This window comes from Mugil cephalus, chromosome 22 (assembly GCF_022458985.1).
Source record: "Mugil cephalus isolate CIBA_MC_2020 chromosome 22, CIBA_Mcephalus_1.1, whole genome shotgun sequence".
Classification (NCBI taxonomy): Eukaryota; Metazoa; Chordata; class Actinopteri; order Mugiliformes; family Mugilidae; genus Mugil; species Mugil cephalus.
The window spans coordinates 19,628,138-19,647,529 of NC_061791.1; the positions used below are offsets into that span (position 1 = coordinate 19,628,138).

The 19,392-nt window shown below is 38.9% G+C and overlaps 1 protein-coding gene across 4 annotated transcripts in view; it reads right to left on the reverse strand.

The window, feature by feature from the left end:
- Window positions 1–19,392, reverse strand: part of arhgef39 (Rho guanine nucleotide exchange factor (GEF) 39) — a 43,256-nt gene that overhangs the window by 14,246 nt on the left and 9,618 nt on the right. For 2 of the 4 annotated variants that reach the window (XM_047575837.1, XM_047575838.1), the window contains exons 6-7: window positions 13,603–13,673; window positions 9,183–9,311 (exon numbers count right to left, since the gene is read on the reverse strand). In XM_047575837.1, the coding sequence (XP_047431793.1) occupies window positions 9,183–9,311; window positions 13,603–13,673 (200 nt within the window). Of the gene's footprint in view, window positions 1–3,723; window positions 4,272–9,182; window positions 9,312–13,602; window positions 13,674–19,392 lie in introns of those variants that run through there. The other 2 variants (XM_047575840.1, XM_047575839.1) reach the window with 2 other exon arrangements.

Below are 19,392 nucleotides of genomic sequence, written 5' to 3' on the forward strand. Positions count from 1 at the left end.
ATTTGTTACTGTATTGAATTGAATGTGGGCAGCACAGCAGCTCGGTGGTTAGCGCTGATGCCTCCCAGCAAAAAGGTCCGGGTTCGACTCAGCCTTTCTGAGTTTGTATGTTCTCCCTGTATCTGCATGGGTTTTCTCCAGGTACTCTGGCTTCCTCCCACCTCCGAAGACATGCTTGTTAGGCTGATTGGTGAAATTGAACCTAGGTGAGTGTCAGTGCAAATGGTTGCTTGTCAGTGTTAGCCAGGGTGTCCCCACCTCTTGCCCAATGACAGCTGGGATAGGCTCCTGCAACCCCCGTGACCCTAGTGAGGATTAAGAGGTAGAAGATGAGATGAGATGAATTGAATGTTATCTATTTCTCCCGTCAGTGTTTGTAACGCTACGTCAGATTGATGTCTACTGAGGCTGTGCCAGGTGTTGATGCTTTTGGTGGTGCTGTGAGAATTTGTTGTAATTATATCATGACCATTTGCAGGTGTTTTCTTTTGGAATACACTGAGCTCTGTCGGCTACCATACCTTACCAATATAAATCAAGTTCTATTTTGGCTTATAATATTTGTCAGTAAATATTTTGTATAGAATCTTAAGAAGGAGAACTGATCTTGCAACTGATCAATACAACATCGGTTTCAGGTGAAGACAGGTTTGTACCACATACATTATCATATAAGCTTGATGAGAGCTGGATTCTGTACACAGCCATTATCGTTTTTTTTTTCTGAAATTATGTGCCATATTGGTTTTCAGAGGCATTTCACAGGTTGCATTTTTTAAACATATTAGGTGCTATTTCACCAGGTGTTGCTAACTACCCAAATAATCCATACATAGAAAGAAACCAAAACAAATAAGTTCAAAAATGAAGTTATGTGTAATAATGTTACAAAACAGAGGGAAAAAGCATTGAACACGCTTACTGATATTTATTTAATACTTTGTGATTTTGGCCCATTCTTCCACACAAACAGTCTTTAAATCTTGAAGGTCCTCTTCTATGAACTGATGTTTAGTTATTTCCACATATTTTCAATTGGATTCAAGTCAGGTGATTGGCTGGGCCACCCTAGAAGATTTCTAGAGTTTCTAGAGTCTCTCTAGATGTTTCCTTGGCTCTGTGTTTGGGATCATTGGTCAATGGCTGATGGCATGATGGCTTTCTAATCACTGATAGATTTCGGCTGGTGTCTTAGTTTTCCATGCCTTTTTCCACCTCCCTTTCTGTGTGTATTTACTACTGTTTCCCTCTCTTATTTTACATTATTACACATGACTTAACTTTCTGAACTCACTTGTTTTGGTTGTTACCAACACCTGGTGAAATTTTCATGTCAATGAAATATGTTTACTATGAAAAATTGTGATGTGCTAATGGCTGGCACCTGGCTGGGTGTGGCCACCAGGTCAGAGCAGAGAGGCTCAACTCTGGGAAGCGACTCTCTCTCTGCACTCTGGGTGGGTTGGACCTCCAGAACAACCTGTTGGGGTTTTGGGGGCCTTTGTTTCTTTGTTTAGTTGTTTGGGTTGGTTTGGGTTTAGATTTTTGTACAGACACCCATACACACACAGACTCTCACTCATAACAGATATGGGTGCCAGTGTTGAAGATTTTATTATCTCTCCCTCACATGAGTTATTGGAGCAATGTAGAAAGGAGAAGCTTCTGAAGTTGGCACAACCTCATACTGTTGCTGTGGATGCCAGGCACACAAAGGAGACCATCAAGAGTATACTAAATGCAAATCTGCAAGAGGAAGGAGTCCTGATGGCCAATGATGGTAAGAGTGGTGTTACTACTTCTGTGTCTGAATCAAGGCTGTAACTACCATTACATAAATACCGAGGTTGTGTCCTCTGTATTTTTATTTATTTATTTATTTTTGCTTAACTTGTGGTATATAAACTTAAAATAAATTACACATGAAAATGACTGCAGGATGATGATCTTGGTCTCCAACAAAACCGTAAGGTGATTTTTTATTTGAAGAGCCAAGAGTAGAGCGACTGTTTAATAAAACAGTAGGTCAAGAGTTTGGGCATACGTGCTGCGTGTCATCAACAACACGCACTGTCGCTATGGTAACTACCACACACAAGTCAGACGTTGATGTTGTTACCACTACCGTTAGTGAGTGAGTCAGTCACACCAGTCACTGGAAGAGGAGGACATCAAGCCAAACATGTAGGTGGTAGGTGACTGTGAGACAAAAAATCATTTTCATGTGGAAATATTTTTATTGCAGCCCAGTGTACTTCTCTATTCAGATAGCAAGGATACATCGAATCAAAGTTTAATTTTGGTCAATACATATACTCCGTCAGTACTGGTAATTAATTACCATCGTTTCAACATTCATTGTGTGATTGATATGTCAGAAACGTTTATTCAGTGTTGATTTCTCAATGTCGGATGCTGAACCCGTTATATATTTCTGCCGCCGGATGCCGGAGCATAACCAGCACATCACAGCAACACGGCACAGAGCAGTAACTTGCCCTTACTTCATGAGTCACCATAATGGTCCTTCAAAAAGCCTCAGAATGCCCCCATTTTTACCTCAAATTTTCAAAAGCTCCGCACTGCCCTCAAGGTTTTTTAAGATTTCTCAACATATGAATACAATGTTCAAATGGCATATTGTTTTAATTTCTATCAGTTTAGTATTTGACTGTGTGTGTTTATATTCTTAACTAAAGGGAAAACAGGATAGGGAGGAAAAGGCTGAGTCAAACAAAGCTCGTCTTTGGGCCAAGCAGCAAGAAGAGGAGCAGTGAAGAGAGAGATAGAGGGAGAGCCTTTTTATTCTTAATCCATGACTTGATGAAATTCATTCTCCAGTTTTAAAATGGAATTCATTTGCAAATCATTTAGGATGAGTGTGATGTTCCCTGATAACAAACAAAACAAATAAACCTATTGAAAAGTCATAATGATGTTTTTGCTCCTTAAGACTGACTGAAGAAAATGGCCAGATTTAAATAATGGAATTAAAAAAAACTTCCAGAGGAGCATGCCCCCGTACCCACCTAGAAGTTCTGATTCATGACCTCAGTATTTTTTAGGCCCTGCATGCAGCCCTGGTCTGCATTGACCTTGGAACAGCAAAGGGAATTGTTAATGCTGAAATTTGAACACGAAAAAGAGTTGAAAAAAAAAAAGGATTTAGAGAATTTTTTTTTTGCAATGTCTGAATGTGTGGCTAAGGTCAGAGGTTGGCCTGATGAGGGGCGCACACTGATGTTGCAGTGTGTTTTCACAGGAAAAGCACAGGAGGTGTATCCTCTATGTTGGTGGCAGAGTGCAAGGTCTACACAAAGGTACTGTACTGAAAGCTTATGAACTGGTGGGTGAAGAGTACTGCCAAAAGTTCAGATGCTGGAGGAAAACTGGAAAACAAACTCATGTGGAATTTGTAAGGGATTTGATACACTTTAATTGTAATGTAGCGGATGTTGAGACCTTTACAGATTCATGTGATCTGAAAGTATTGGAACAACTTAAACAGCCACTTACATTACTGAATGTGAAGTTTTCACTCCGAATGAAGCAGCTGTCTTAGCTGATGAATATGTATCAACTCATAAATGTTTGGATAGTGATGTTACAGTGAGAGAGGTCACTTCAATGGTGGGCAACCTCAGAAGACTGCTGGGTCTCCAAGGATGGAACCACAACATAATGGTAAAAGTGGGCCTGACGTGTGTCATTATTGTCGTCAAAAGGGTCTGGAAAAAAGAATGTCCTGTGCAAAATGGTAGTTCAGCACAGGTGTTTGGTAGCACCAGTGCGTAAGCCTGTTATTTCAGCTACGGATTTAGTGGCCCCTTTGGAAATGCAGGTTTGAACAATGGACACCTCTGAGGCTGATTCAGGTTATTCATCTCTGGTTGTTTTGTAAAGCTAAGAGGGAGTGACACAGAAATCCCAGTTAAAGTGTTGAAGGATTCAGGTTCTATGCATACTATTGTGGTTTCTTTCAGAGGGACGTGGAGGTTGCTGTGCATGAAGAGCTACCAGTGGGGGGAGTTGACATAATCTTGGGTAATGATCTGGTACCTGATGGCTGTATGTGGCCAGATGATGTAAGACCCTGCTCAGGCACAAGTAATGCAATTTATTTATTTTTCTCAGAGAGAGGCTCCATCCCTGAAAAATCTGTACAATTTGGTGGTGCCTTCTTGCCATATGGGGAACATTAGACAGGGTTAGGTACTCCAAGATGACTTGCTCTTTAGGATTTGGGCTGATGGTGATGGGTTGAGTACTACCTGAAAAAATTAGAACATCAGTGGTTCAGACACCACATGACAATATTGCGGGTCACATGTGGGTAAAGAAGACCTACCATCGGATGCTACAGCATTTTGTCTGGGCCAGTGTAAAACGTGATGACTCTAAATATATAAAAATATGCCACACTTTAGGTTACCAGTAAATCAAATCAAACTCTGAAACTTTTACATTCGATTCTCAATAATCTCAATGCCATGCGTGGTCTCCACCTTCTGGAACACGGAAGACGACAATAATATACATGTATATACATGTGTGTGTGTACATGTACATATACATATATATGTGTGTGTGTGTGTGTGTGTGTGTGTGTATGTATCTGTATATATACACATGTATATATACATATAAATATAGCACTATGCTGAAATGAAAAGGTAAATGACTCCTGTTTGAAGGAGAAAAGAAGGAAGAAATACAGCACACTAGGGTGTGGCTGCTGAGGAAAGCTCTTATCTTTTTCACCACGACGGCAGCAGTATGATGACAGCTAATAAGCAAGAGGCTGACATTTGGATAGATAAGATGAAAATTCAGTCCAGGTCAAAGGTGTTTTTGTAATTGTCCCACTCAGTAACCTGCGACTGCGGCAAGTCCAGGTGGACACAACTGTGCCTCTGGGGTCCAGAGAGTATATTTTCAGACACAGACAAGCTCATAAGATTATGAGGTGGGCACAGGTGGGGGTCAAATTGCTTTTAAAATGCCATGGGTCTTAAACAGACAATCTCTCTTCAGGTGTGTTGTGTCATTTTATTTAAAATAAAATAAAGCTGCAACCTGTGAAAGACACATTTACCCAAGTGCTAATAATCGTTTTCATTTATTGTTACAAAACACAGACAAATTCCTGTATTTTGTACCATGTTTGTAATTTTTGAATGAAAAAATAATAGAATCTGTTATCAAAACCTACTGATCGTTTATCAGCTAATCATTCAAATTAGGGGTGGGCGATATGACGATATTAAATCGTCAACGATTACAACGTTAAGACGATCTGTCAAACTGCAGAGATCGTGGGATCGTCTAGGGCACATTCTATAAATTGCAGTTCTGTGCTGATGCACCGACGCACCAGACATATTACGTGGTCAATCTGACCGACCAATCATAGCGAATTACGGGCAGTAATGCGCTTTCTTACACGCCCCCTTGTTTATGTGTGTAGCAGTAGCCGCATGGAGAGCTATGGCTGAAAGCCAAACAGAGTTGGTTCCGCTTCCATTATATGGAATAGGTTTGGATTTTCCTCAACTGATGAAGCGCAGGCAAATGTTTTGTGCAAAGTTTGCACACAACAGGTTCGCACGTCGGCTTGCAACATGACGAACCTGCTCAATCATTTGAAGAGGAAGCATCCCAAGCAATATGCTGAGAGCCAAACAGCGAGGGGTCCGGCAGTGGCACCGCAGACAGAGGCAGCAGCTAGCATAAGACCAAAACAGTCAACACTAACACAGGCATTTAAGAAAGGCACTCCGTATGACAAGTCAAGCAAGCGATGGAAAGAGGTAACAGAAGCAGTTACCTTTTATCTTGTAAAAGATATGGTACCGTTCAAGACGGTAGAAAACGAGGGGTTCAAACGCCTGCTTAAAGTAGTTGACCCGCGGTAAGAGCTGCCCAGCTGAAAATACTTGTACAACACTGCCATGCCACGTCTCTTAAACGTCATTGTTTGCACATGCAGGCAAAAATGTGACTACTAAAATAAAATCAGGTAAGAAAGGTTCTTTGGACTAAATTGTCTGTTTTTCATTTTTCAATTTAAGATTGGGTTAAACGCGAAATCATGATTTTATTTTTATTTTTTAAATCGTGATATGATATTTTTGCAATATGGCCCACCCCTAATTGAAATGTATTTATATATTGTCAATGACAACTCAAATTGACTCAAGACGCTTCACAGAACCCACCCTAAAGCCCCAAGAACAAACACTAAGGCGATGGTGGCAAAGAAAAATGCCTTGAGTGCCCCATCTGCATGAGGCCCGCCGGGTAGAGCATGCTCTCTTAGTCTTGTCTGACAGTATTCTTAATACCTTTCAGTTTTGACTGGTGATTGGTGAAAAGATGGGTATTTTTCACTATTTCACAGACCAAACACTTAATGAAAAAGGCATTTGAACTGGTATTTTAATTGGCACCCTATGCTATTGGGATATAAATACAGATTAACAAGGAAAATCTCCCTTTTAACAAGTATTAATTTGTGCACTTTTGTGTTTACAAAATAAAATCTCAAGCTCAAACCATTTCTGAGAACTATGATCACACAAAAAACTACTAAAGTAAATTGAATGATTTTGAAAAGGTAACGCCTTCATTGGAAAACTTGATGGGAAGGAAAACAAAATAAACTATGTTAGGCCACGACTTACCATTCATAGAGAATTGAATAATTGTGAATAATAATTTTTTGTATGGATTCAAAGGTTCTGAAAATATTAGTTATTCCAATTCCAAAAACCGTGTAATGCTTGTTTTGTTCTCACGTTGGAGAATCCAGTCTTAAATTTGTATTTGTATTTAAATGTGTATATATATATATATATATATAAAAATATATAAATTGTTGGTCAAGTCAAAATAGCTGTCAATTTATACTCTGTAGAGTGAATGATAAATCATCCAAATATTTCAGCACTTAAGAAGGAAAGAATATATGAAGATTGAGAAAGGAGCTTGAGAAAAATACACAAAAAAATACACAATTGTGTGCCAGTCACATTTTTTGTTACATCAGAAACATCTTTGTTTCAACCTAAGGAATGGGCAGGCAGACACATATCCACGGCCTCTCAGGGAAACAGGCTGTCTGTCTGCTGTATCGATGTCCCATTGATTCTAGCTTTGTGTCTCACAATGCCCCCCTCCCACCCATCTCTTACCGAGGTACTTAATATGTTAGAAGGGCTCAAAGATTTCTCATCTGTAAAAGGCAGGGCTTTTCCTTTACCCACATTAGAGGTGGTGTTGGTGGTGAGCAAAGGGAAAGATCGGTGTGCGGTTGCATAGTGGGGTAGTATTGCTGCATCTCTGAAGTCTGCCTGGTGGGACTAGAGTTTTATTGGCCGGAAAGGAAGCTGACAGAGTTGTGAGGGCCTGAGAACTTGGATGAGAGAAAGCTTTTGAAACTTCCCACAGTAGCATTAGACAGATGAGCTGCTATTTAGTCCTCACCCCAACCTAGAGCAACACATCCAGAAATACACACATAAAATAACCCTGCATAACCACACTTGTTTCAGTTTTGAGTGCACACACACAAACACAAACACACTTCAGCTTTCTTTTTATCTCCTGGTCCTCAGGATAAGGCTGGGCTCTAATTGGTCCTGGGGGAGACTGGCAGGGAGAGTAGAGCAATGACAATGTCAGATTCTCTGGAGACAAACAATGGAATCGAGAATTCAAGAAGAAAATGGCCACTGCTCTACAAATAGAGAAGGAACCACAATGGAGAGGGGGGAATTAAATGAAAATGAGAGAAGGAAGATAAAAGCTTTTATTTATTCATTTTTCTATACTTTTCGTTGGCTGTGGGGTTCGGCAGAGTGACTGTTCGTTGGTGTATTCAAGAGAGCAGCTACTAGTGATGTCTGTGCCCCCGTGATAAACTTCAGGGATGCCATGCTGGAGCAAAAGTGAAAGAGAGAGGAAGTAGGTTCAGGCCAACGGTGCCACAGTGTGTCTTTGCGAGACTTTAAGACTCTACAGGCGGATGGAGACACGCTCCAGAGTGCTGGAGTTTGCATCCCTCCCTCAGTGGGCAACAACATGCAACAAGATCCACACCACTGTTGCCATGGAACAGTCCAAACAGCCAGATCATCTTGGACAATGTTTTGCAAATTTGGTCGTAATGATAATTCTGTACATATTTTGCCACACCATTTTCTATTTTATTTTACTAGATAATACTTATATTATAATACATATATTTTATTTTAATGGTATTTTATCTTTCTTTTTACTTTTTTAGGAGTGTTTTTTATGTGCAACTAAGCTACTGTGACTAAGTAATTTCCCTTGTGGATCATTAAAGTCTAAACTTAAACTTAAATCTAAGTTTAAGTCTTACTCTTAGTTCTGCTAGATTTAGTATGATGTGCAGAATACTGCAGCAAGTCCAATAAATGCCACTAATTTAAAGCAATAAAGACAAGTACAGGCAGATTGTCTCCATATGTAGCTATTTCCTGTTCGTGTGCCTGCCTCTTCTCAGTCTTTTGTGAAATTTTAAAGGAGTTTAAGGCTCTTATTCTTTCATCACAGAATAATTTGATGTGTGAAATTTTTCATGTAAAATACTTTATAGTTCCAGCCTGGTAAATTTAATATGTTGAGCTTTTCATTTTAATTCCTTTCATATTTTAAGTTGTTTTTAATAATTCTGAAGTTTGTAAAATTGACAAATAATTATTAGTTGGAGTCCTATACAAAAAATAAGGTTAAAACAACCTACAAATATAATATCCTCCTTTTACATGTCTTTTATGCACACTCACATTGCATCCACTAAAAAAACATTATCAGCATCAAAAACATTTTCAATTCTTTCCGCAAAAAGAAGATCTGTCCTGTCCTGGCCACCACAAAACATTGTTCTAGGAACAGCTTCTTAGACCTGGTAGATAAAAGTTACCTGTTTGTAAGCAAAAACTTTGTTGGTCGCCAAATGTCCAACAAATCAAAATTCAGATTCTTCAATAACTCCAATCAAATTTGAATTTTGTCCTGGTTCTAAGTTGGAACCAGTTCTCCAACCTCAATATTAGCCCCAAACTGACATAGAGCAATAGATGCAAAAGAAAAAGTACATAAGGGAGGAAATGGAGGCAAGAACAGGAAATGAATATGTGATCAAAGATTCTAACCTGCAGCCAACACCTTCAACTTTCGCCCTTTCAGCAGTTTTTGAACACGGCAAAGTTGCAGGTGGTTTTCATGGTATTGGGTATTGTCCTGGATACGCTGGAACACCATGCACACCGCAGTCACAGCCCCTGTAGCAATCACATGATAAAACCTTTGGATACTCATTGATAAGATCCTTTCACAGTCTTGACAAGTTGGCTTAAAATACAGTGTACACCAACACAATGGTCTTGGGTATTTAATTTTATTTTTTTGACTATACTATGTGCATATTATAAATAATTACTTAGTGTATTATACATAGAATATACTGTAAACAAACTTTAACATTAAAATAAAGTAAATTACAACTCACTTTAATATGTTTCAAAATTACAAAATTCACAAAGGACCATCCTGTTAAACCATGTCAGAAAACGAGATGACACAATGGTAACTTCTTATCTAGACTAGTTCCATGTTGTCAGGATGCGCGGTATAGTCCAAGTTACATACCTGTTGTTTTGCATTGTATATGACTACTTCTAAATCCCTTTGTACGGGCTCAGTACTGTTCCCCAAGACAAACTTGAATGGCAAAGATATGACCCATATTGGCTGAGGCTTATCTGCCTTGTACCTCAAATAATGTTAAGAGGTGTTGTATGGCCTCTGGATAGTTTCTAATAAATTCAGTTTAAAAAAAAAAATGAAATAATGATGAGTTTAAAGCAACTTTTAGATAACATTTAGTTAAACAGATTATAATAAGATTCTATTTTTGTTCAACTCCAACATTTTTGGCAATATAATTAAAGCTTCTGCAGATCTCTAAAATAACCACACAAGGATGGACATGAATACATAAATAATAGAGCATAGTCTGTGTGCTTTGGGTGAGCAAGAGAGAATTCGAAGTCAATTCAATTGAAGACCTCCTGAAGTTCTAACAAAACCTGGCTCAGGTGTAATTCTAAACCACGTTTAAAACATGGTTTCTTCTTATTTTATGCTAAGTTAGCACATGGACAATACCATGAAAGAAAATGTCTGATTATTTTGGTTTTAACCTGAAAAATGTTTCTGTCCCTTTAGGAGGAAACACTGTAAAGATAGACTCTAGACCAACACAGCAGTGAATCTGGCTGAATTTGCCACTTGAATCAAGACCAATGACTGCAAAAAGATTTCAAAGCCAATAGACCCCTACAGCTCAAACTTGTATCAGCACAACAACAAAATAAACACAGAGGTTGAGGAAGACAGATACGGCTATACGACACCTGCTGCCCATACAGCTGTGTTGGAGCCTGGCTAGGCAAGACGAAAATAAGAACACAGTTTGAAGGTCCATCATTAGCGTGCTAATTTTCAACTAAGTGGTGTACAGGCGACATTCAAAAGTGAAATGTGGTAAGCTCTACAAGATGTTTGGAACCAACTTAGCTGCCAGGTACCAATACCAGAAAATGATGCCAATGAGTCAGGTTCAAAGAGCACGTAACCTATGGCTATAGTAGACCAAACTAAAATTTTGTTCCAAGAAAATCGTGACCAAATCAGACCAAGTCTTTGCCAACTTTCAGCACAGGTTTCCAACGTGCAAAATTATAGACACAATTGAACCAGTATTATGGATTATTACAGATAGGTTTTGAGTGAATGGATTAATTGTATTATCTCACATTTACTTGCATGTGGAGTCTTACTTCCTTCTACTTTCTCCTACAAAGCTTTATAACCTTTATAAATGATAAAAATAGAAGGATACATGCAATTACTGTGTGACAACATCTTACATGCATCTAAAATACCATCAGATAGATTGTTATTTCAAACTCATCTTTCTTAGAAATAGAAGTTCACAGATGAACTTAATACTCGTATAAACTTGTCCATACTAATACAATTACCATCCAATTTACTCACTTACCAATTTAAGTATTCTTGAGCCAAGTTCTGGTTGGGGCATTAATAATGCATCAAAACCATTATAAATTCTGAATACATCTTTCACTTCTTAGAGCTTACATTTATTCTATGTTTATATAGTGTTTGACCAGAATGAGAGGACTGTTAAACTTTTACTGTCTAACATAGTTGCTTCTAGTCGGGTCAGATCTATTTGTCATTAGTGTTGCTCCTGAAGCATTGCAATTACTGAATTAACTGAATTAACTGAATGGACTTTGAATAAAGAAGAAAAAAATGTTTCACAATAAAATCTCTTTTGATTCTATCTGCTAATTTGCTTAATCAGATAGAGCATGATTTTTCTGGAATGTCTTTGCTCATACAATTCCTTTTACAATACAGCCAGGTCGACTATAGGAAGATTTCGTACACACGCTTATACAGCTGGTAAAACAAGTATTGAACTCATCAGAATTTTTCATAGTAAACACATTTCTAAAGGTGCTATTAGCATACTTTGTACAAAAGCCTTTGTTGGTAATGACAGCTTCAAGACACCTCCTGTATGGAGAAACTAGTTGCGTGCATTGCTCAGGTGTGATTTTGGCCCATTCTTCCACACAAACGTCTTTAAATCTTTAGTTTTTTCCATAGATTTTCAATTGAATTCAAGTCAGGTGATTGGCTGGGCCATTTTAGCAGCTTTATTTTCTTTCTCTGAAGCCAGTTGAGAGTTTCCTTGGCTGTGTTTGGATCATTGTCTTGCTGAAATGTCCACCCTCATTTCATCGTCATCATTCTGGTCGATGGCAGCAGATTTTTCTCAAGAACGTCTTGGTACATTTTTCCATTCATCCTCCTTCAATTATATGAAGTTTGCCAGTACCATATGCAGAAAAACAGACCCACAGTACAATGTTCCCACCTCCAAACTTCACTGTTGGTATGGTGTTTTGGGGGTGATGTGCAGTGCATTTTGTCCTCCAAACATGGTGTGTGTTATGGCATCCAAAGAGTTAAATTTTGCTGTCATCTGACCAGACTACATTCTCCCAGTATTTTACAGCTTGTCCAAATGTTGTGCAGCAAACTTTAAACGAGCTTCAACATGCCGTTTCTTCAGAAATGGAGTCTTGCGTGGTGAGCGTGCACACAGGCCATGGCCATTAAGTGTGTTGCTTATTGTTTTCTTTGAAACAATTGTACCTGCTAATTTCAAGTTTTTCTCAAACTCTCCACAAGTGGTCCTTGGCTCTTGGTCAATTCTTTTCACTCCTCTGTCAGAAATCTTGCGAGGAGCACAGGTCATGGCCGGTTTGTGGTTGAATGGTGTTCTTTCCACTTCTGGATTATGGCCCCAACAGTGCTCACTGGAACATTCAGAAGTTTAGAACTCCTTCTGTAACCAATGCCATCAGAATGTTTTGCAACAGTAAGGTTGTGAAGGTCCTGAGAGTTCTTTGCTCTAACCCATCATGAGATGTTCCTTGTGTGACACCTTGGTAATGGCACAGCTTTTTATAGGCCATCAGTTTGGACTCAACCATTCATTTGCTCTGACAAGGGGCAGGATGGCTTTCTGATCACTGATAGATTTCAGCTGGTGTCTTGGTTTTCCATGCCTTTTTCCACCTCCCTTTATGTGTGTGTTCAATATTTTTTCCCTGTTATTTTACATTATTACACATAACTTAATTTCTGAACTTATTTGTTTTGGTTTCTTTCTGTGTATGGATTACTTGGGTTGTTACCAAAACTTGGTGAAATTCAATCAAGTCAAGTCAATAGCACCTTAAGAAATACGCTTACTGTGAAAAATGGAAAAAGTGATGTGTTCAGTACTTGTATATGTACACACCCACACACATATCCAGCTCCCAATAAAAGTTTAAAAAACAAATCTCTATTGATAACTCGAAGAAGTGTTAGCGAAGCAGTTGGATATTTACCTTCATCTTAGTGAAAGAGGTTGTTTTTAAGTTGTAGGCAAAAGCAGCACATCAAAAATGAGATTTGAATTTCTACAAATAAATAATTCCTTGTGTACATTCAAACATTCTCACATAAGGTAGATTTGCTGTTTACTTGACGATTAAATGAGTAATTATCAAGGCTCAAGTTGGTGTTGATGATTTTACCTATTAATATAGCTCTTGCTTAATATCTTCTGATATTCTCCCAATTTATTATGTCAAAATCCACATCAAACATACATTCTGAGCTTTTCTTTCTTTTATTTCTCTTTTGGTAAGGAAATGAGGGCTGTTTTTCAGTCAAATAATATGGTGTAATAAAATTCTTTTTCTTTTCCTGCTGCTGTGAGTGAGCCAAAAGTATTTTTGTAGCTGACAAACCCAAATCAAAGTGGAACAAGAAAGGACAGGTGTGCATGAGCAGCTCTAGGTACATCACACAACATTCACAACTGCAACATTGCAAGTGAAGGAAATGCACTTTATTTTGTAGACATTTTCCTTAAGATGCAGCGAAATTATTACTGAAGGCAAGATTGGTAAAGACACTTACTTGAAAGTTGCTCAAACTCTGGGTTATGTGGACTTGTGTTGGAAGTCAAGTCCTCCAGAAAATGCTTATACCTGTGACACAACAGAAAACAAAGTCAATCTGTTCTCACTGTCAAAAAGTGTTACTTGAAAAACAAAACAAAACAAAAAAAAGTAAACTGGAAATGATAAATGGTTATAGTTTTTTTCTTTTCTTTTTCATTCTTAGTCATGAGCATTAATTGTGCAGCCCCACCATGGTCATAACTACAACCAGTGGTTAGTAGCATGTCCTTTGTCTTGCAACTGCATATGTGATACAGATGATAGACTTTATAGTTGTACTGATGATGACAACCAGAGATAGAGGGCCTGTTCAGACCTTGCATTAAGATCTCCTTTGTCTGATTGCAAGCTGCCAGCTTTAGGCGCGTGTGTTCATACTTGGCATTTACACATGTCTCCAAATGAGAAAGAAAGAGAAATAAAAACATTGATGATTGACGAAATATAGAAATTAACAACACACGCCTCGTACATCATGACCACATCAATAATTAACACATTAATTATTTAATGTACTCAGGTAAATTCTTAATTAAATTTATATTTTTAAGTTAGTTAACAGCTACAAAAACAGAATATTTCAAAATGATCTCATCACTATTAAACAAACATCTCTTACGGTGCTTTCCCCCTTTCATTTCACTTGGAACAGCAATCTTATGAATTGCTATTGTTTTTTTTGTTTGTTTTTTTCTGAATGAATGAGGCAAAACTCCACTGATGTAAGAACACCCCCGTTGAGTATAGGCAGTTTAATGTACTGATGTACTGCATTGCATTCACACTACCAAAGGAATGCAGACACATGTGACTCAGACCACCTCCAGATGGGGATGGACATCGGATCTCTAAGATATGCTCTCAATGCATCTTTTACGCAAACGGATTGCTCAGACAGGCTCTTAATACAAGGTCTGAACAGATCAAGATTCAGCTGCAACACGAAAACATGAAATGAAGAGCTGCCCTGGTTTTTATGTGTCTTCAGATTACTTGGTAGTAAAGTTTAGATTTTAGATGATAGATGATTATATTCAGTCTATGGGTAATTTTATCTGGTTTTATTTTTTAGCTGGTGGCTAGGCTAATTAGCTGGTGTTTTATTTCTGTGGCTAGGCTAAGTGTATCTCGTTTCTGACATAGGCAGAAAGAAGAGATGTTTGAATATTTTTGTCTAATAATCGTTTGATTTATAACTGCAGGCGCACCCGCACTCCTCCATGCAAAAATTATATCACAGAAGGAATTATCAATTTTATTTGTTTCAGTTTATTGCTAAATAATGAACTTTTACGGTTCGCTTTTATCGTGTGCACATTTATTTGTATTTATTGGGTATGGGCATTTTTTATTTTCTATTTTTTTGCCTAATGCGCAATTGCGCCGTACCCACTGTTTGAAGGCTATTGTTTTGAGCCTCATTTTTCAGTAATGCACAGCTTTATTTCGTTGGGATGTTTAATTGCCTTCTTGCGCTGATATCAGTATGTTTTCAGTAATCATGGGCTATCATATTGCGCAGATGCACATGATGCAAATAGGTGTACAGTTCTGTTTTTGAATGACTAATTAGTGATCTGTAAAATAAAATCCTGAAAGGGCAGTATGGACATAAATACTTTACATCCATCCATCCTTTTTATGTTCTAAAATTACAAAGGCTGTAATTAATGTATGCACTGGAAATTTGCCTTGACAAATAATTACATCATTTCAAAAGATTTGTTATAAATGAAATACGTATTGTACCAATGTCAGTTGCCGTCTAAAGTAACAGATGCAAAGAGTGTCAACATCTTTATTTTTTTTTACTAGGATGATGTGACCTTGAAGTGCATTGACAGCTTACATTGATTTCCATTTTGTCTCTGCCAGCCCTCCCTTTGTCTCGTCTGAGCTTGTTTAGGAGACACTGTGGTGCCACAAAAGAAGCTATTCAACAGGCTGCACACCATCTCTACTGTTCCATTTAGTGGTATGAGTAGGAAGAGATTGATAACAGTGAACTGTAAAAGAATACTGATTCTTGACTATTTCTTATTGTATTTTACCTAATGTCAATCTGTTCTGACAGAAAAACAAAAACAAAAACCAAACAGTCATGCTTTCAACTGTTTATTGTGTATCATATTAAACCTGTCCTTTTCCTTCTAATTTATGTCCTAGAAGTTGTGCAGTTGTTTTAGGTGCCAAATACATGTGTCATTGCAATTGTTACACAGCAACAAAACAGAATATAAAGTTTTTGGATTTATTTTTATTTTCTCAACAACTAATCAATTATTGATTGTTAACATGATCAAAATCAATGGAAAGAAGATGTTTACAATGTTGATTTTCAACAGCAAATCCCAGTTTAGTTCAAAATAAAATCCTAGCCAAGAGGTTGGCTGCTGACTACCTCTCTATAGTGACATAGTCAGTTGAAACTCATCAGATTACGTATTGGCATTGTCTAAAAACAACAATCACTTTGTTGATGCAGAAATGGTTAGACCACTGTGTAAAGAAAAAAAATTCAAATCTAAACATAGCAGCAAGACAAACCAAAACAGGCCATAGAGGGTGTGCATGTGATGTCACAGCAAGCAATGTCTCCATGGTTACGGCCACTGAGTGGCAAAAGGTGACAGATGAACATGGAGATTAGCAACATTAGTTTGAATCATAGGCTTTATTAGCATATAAATTGTAAGATCAATTTAAAAAAAGGGGAAGAGCTGGGGAAGATTTGACAAAGAGTCAGACATATTTTTACAGATATCTCCTACTCGCAAAGAAAAGAGAAGTAAATGGATCGCTCCATTTCTAGGCACAGAAACCTGAGGTGGTTCACATTTAGTGCAAGGTAATAGTAATTCATGCTGTATTTTTTTGATGAAGTCATACCTTATCCTAATTACTTCTCAAATTACGTTCCGCAGGGCTGTCAGATAAGTTTGTGGATGTTGTTGTTTTGGTGCAGTTACAGCCGATAGTGACTGCGACAGTGATAAATGGAACATTTGCGATCACTCCTTGTCATTCTTTTAACGTCCGGTCGGACGCTACAGTATTGTATGGCTTACGTTAGTAAAGTTCTTATCATTAGCATCTTATATTTAGCTATATTTATGATAAATGAAATGACCTATAACTAATTTAAACTGAAACTGAGGCTAATCCACTTTTCCAAATCCATACTAGTTCGTATGGATCACTGTTGAGTCCAACTGCCATAATTTGATCTGATAATCCACATTTTTCCCAGTTTTATTTACTAAAACATTTCATCAGGTTTTTGCCACTTAGGGGACGTGCCCCTGGCAGCAGTGACGTCAATGCATACTCTCTATTGATGGAAAGAAATGGAAAGGGACAGGAGTGTTTCAAGAAAGACACGGTCAAAAATGCACAAAATCACTTATATTATAAGGAAACAAATGAAGCACAGATTGGGATGCAGCTGCAGAAGCAGTTATTTCAATAAACAAATCTCTGGACCAGCAGCATCATACTGCTTGACAGTAACCCTCTAAATATCCCAAGGGCGCCAATTTTGTTCATAATGTGGAGTTCGGTGGGGAGGAAACTGATGACTGCTCCAGTTACTTCTAGTGAATGCCACTTAATAAAGACAAAGATTACATTGGGCCCTCAGAAGTCACATATTCATTAATACACAGGACGACAATTCCTTGTGCCATGATCTAAGGCAAAACTCCTTTAGAAGCCCGGTCCAAACTGGATAACCAACCAGCAGACCAGTGGTCAGCTACTAACTAACCTAGCCAGCAACAGTAGGTAATAGAGATGATGGGAATGCAACTACACTCGAACCAGACATCTCTACCTTCTGCCTATGTCAGAAATGAGATACAATTAGCCTAGCCACAGAAATACAACACCAGCTAATTAGTGCAGCCACCAGCAGTAGGTAATAGAGATGATGGGAATGCGACTACACTTGGACCAGACATCTCCTCCTTCATTTATTATAGCAACCCTCTGTTCAAAAAGATATCCCAGGAAGGACAGGGAAGAGGAGTATAGCAGAAGGAAGAACATCCCCATCCCCTACATAGCTGGTGTATCAGAGAAACTGAGGAGAACTTTCAGACAACACTGCATCCCAGTTTATTTCAAACCTGGCAACACACTAAAACAGAAACTGGTCCACCCCAAAGACAAAACACCCAGACAAAAACGGAGTAATGTAGTGTATCCTGTTCAGTGTAGTGAGGAATGTACAGACTTGTATATTGGGTAAACTAAGCAACCCATCCACAAACGCATGGCCCAACACAGGAGAATGCTCATAAGGGAACGACTCAGCAGTCCACCTACACTTGAAGGACAAAGGACACTCCTTTGAAGATAGCAACGTCAACAATCCTTGCCAGAGAGGACAGATGGTTTGAGAAAGGAGTAAAGGAAGCCAAGTTGGACTAAGATTTAATTTACCATCGATTTATAATATATAATATTTTGACTTCTGTCCCCAAGAAGTTTCAACAACATTCACACCTTGAGCCTCCAGGCTCCCACCAACAATAGCCTCGTTAGAGCTCTATTCATGGGGCAAGTAGCCTAGGCACACAGTTCCCCCCATTCAAGGACATGTAAGTACCAGCCATTATGGAAATAGTGACCCCATTTTCTGGTCAAAAAAAATTCTGGTGGGTGTGCGCACAGAGTTTTCCTTATTTAAACCTCATTTTCCCACTTGTTTATCAGAACTGAAGAAGCTCGGATGAGTGGTGAAACGTTTTCAAGAAATCTTACAAGTCCAGTTGACCTTATTCAACACTTTTTGGACACTATCCTTTCTTCCTCAGACCACAACAGCAAGTCCGGTCTTTTGAGGGTCACGGCTATCTGTTGTGGAACACTCAAACCGCAATCTAAGAAATCTTACAAGTCCAGTTGACCTTATTCAACACTTTTTGGACACTATCCTTTCTTCCTCAGACCACAACAGCAAGTCCGGTCTTTTGAGGGTCACGGCTATCTGTTGTGGAACACTCAAACCGCAATCTAAATCGGTCCTCAGCTCCCAGGCTCTGCCCACACTTAGCTGCCCCGCACTGTGCCTGAATCTCGCTGGTCTGGCCTTATCTCCCTCCTGAACAAACATAATATGCTTATTCTCCTTTCTAGCAGATGAGGAATTTGCTTCAATCTGTTTGTCCTCAATTGCAGCTGCTAAGCATTTCAGAACCTGGTTGTGACGCCAGGTGTATCTCCCTTGGGAGACACTAACCCTGCAACCTGTCAAAATGTGGCTAAGCGTACATACACAAGAACAATGTGGGCAGGCAGCATCCTCCCCTAACCACTGGTTTAGGTTTTGGGGAGATGGCAGCACATCATAAATTGCTACTATCATAAATCTAATCCTATTAGCCTCCATGCTCCACAGCTCTCTCCACGACACCTTCCTTTTCTCTGCACTCTCCCAGTTCACCCACTGTCCCTGCTTAGCCTGCAACACTGCCTTAGAGCATCTCATTGCTTCCTCTTGCCTATGAATTTCCTCCACTACCATGTTCCTCTTTTTTCCTGCAGATTTCCTTGCACACAGTCCGAGCCTCCACGCCCTTGCTGCACATGCCCCATGATATCCCTAAGCCTGAGGGCAGCCTGTGCTTCCAGAACTGCGTCTCTCGGGTTCCACTTCCTCCCTGTTTTAACCGTGGGGGGTGTACACCTGGCCTACTGGATCTTTCGACTGAGTAAGAGTCATCTCCATTCTAGCCTTAGCACA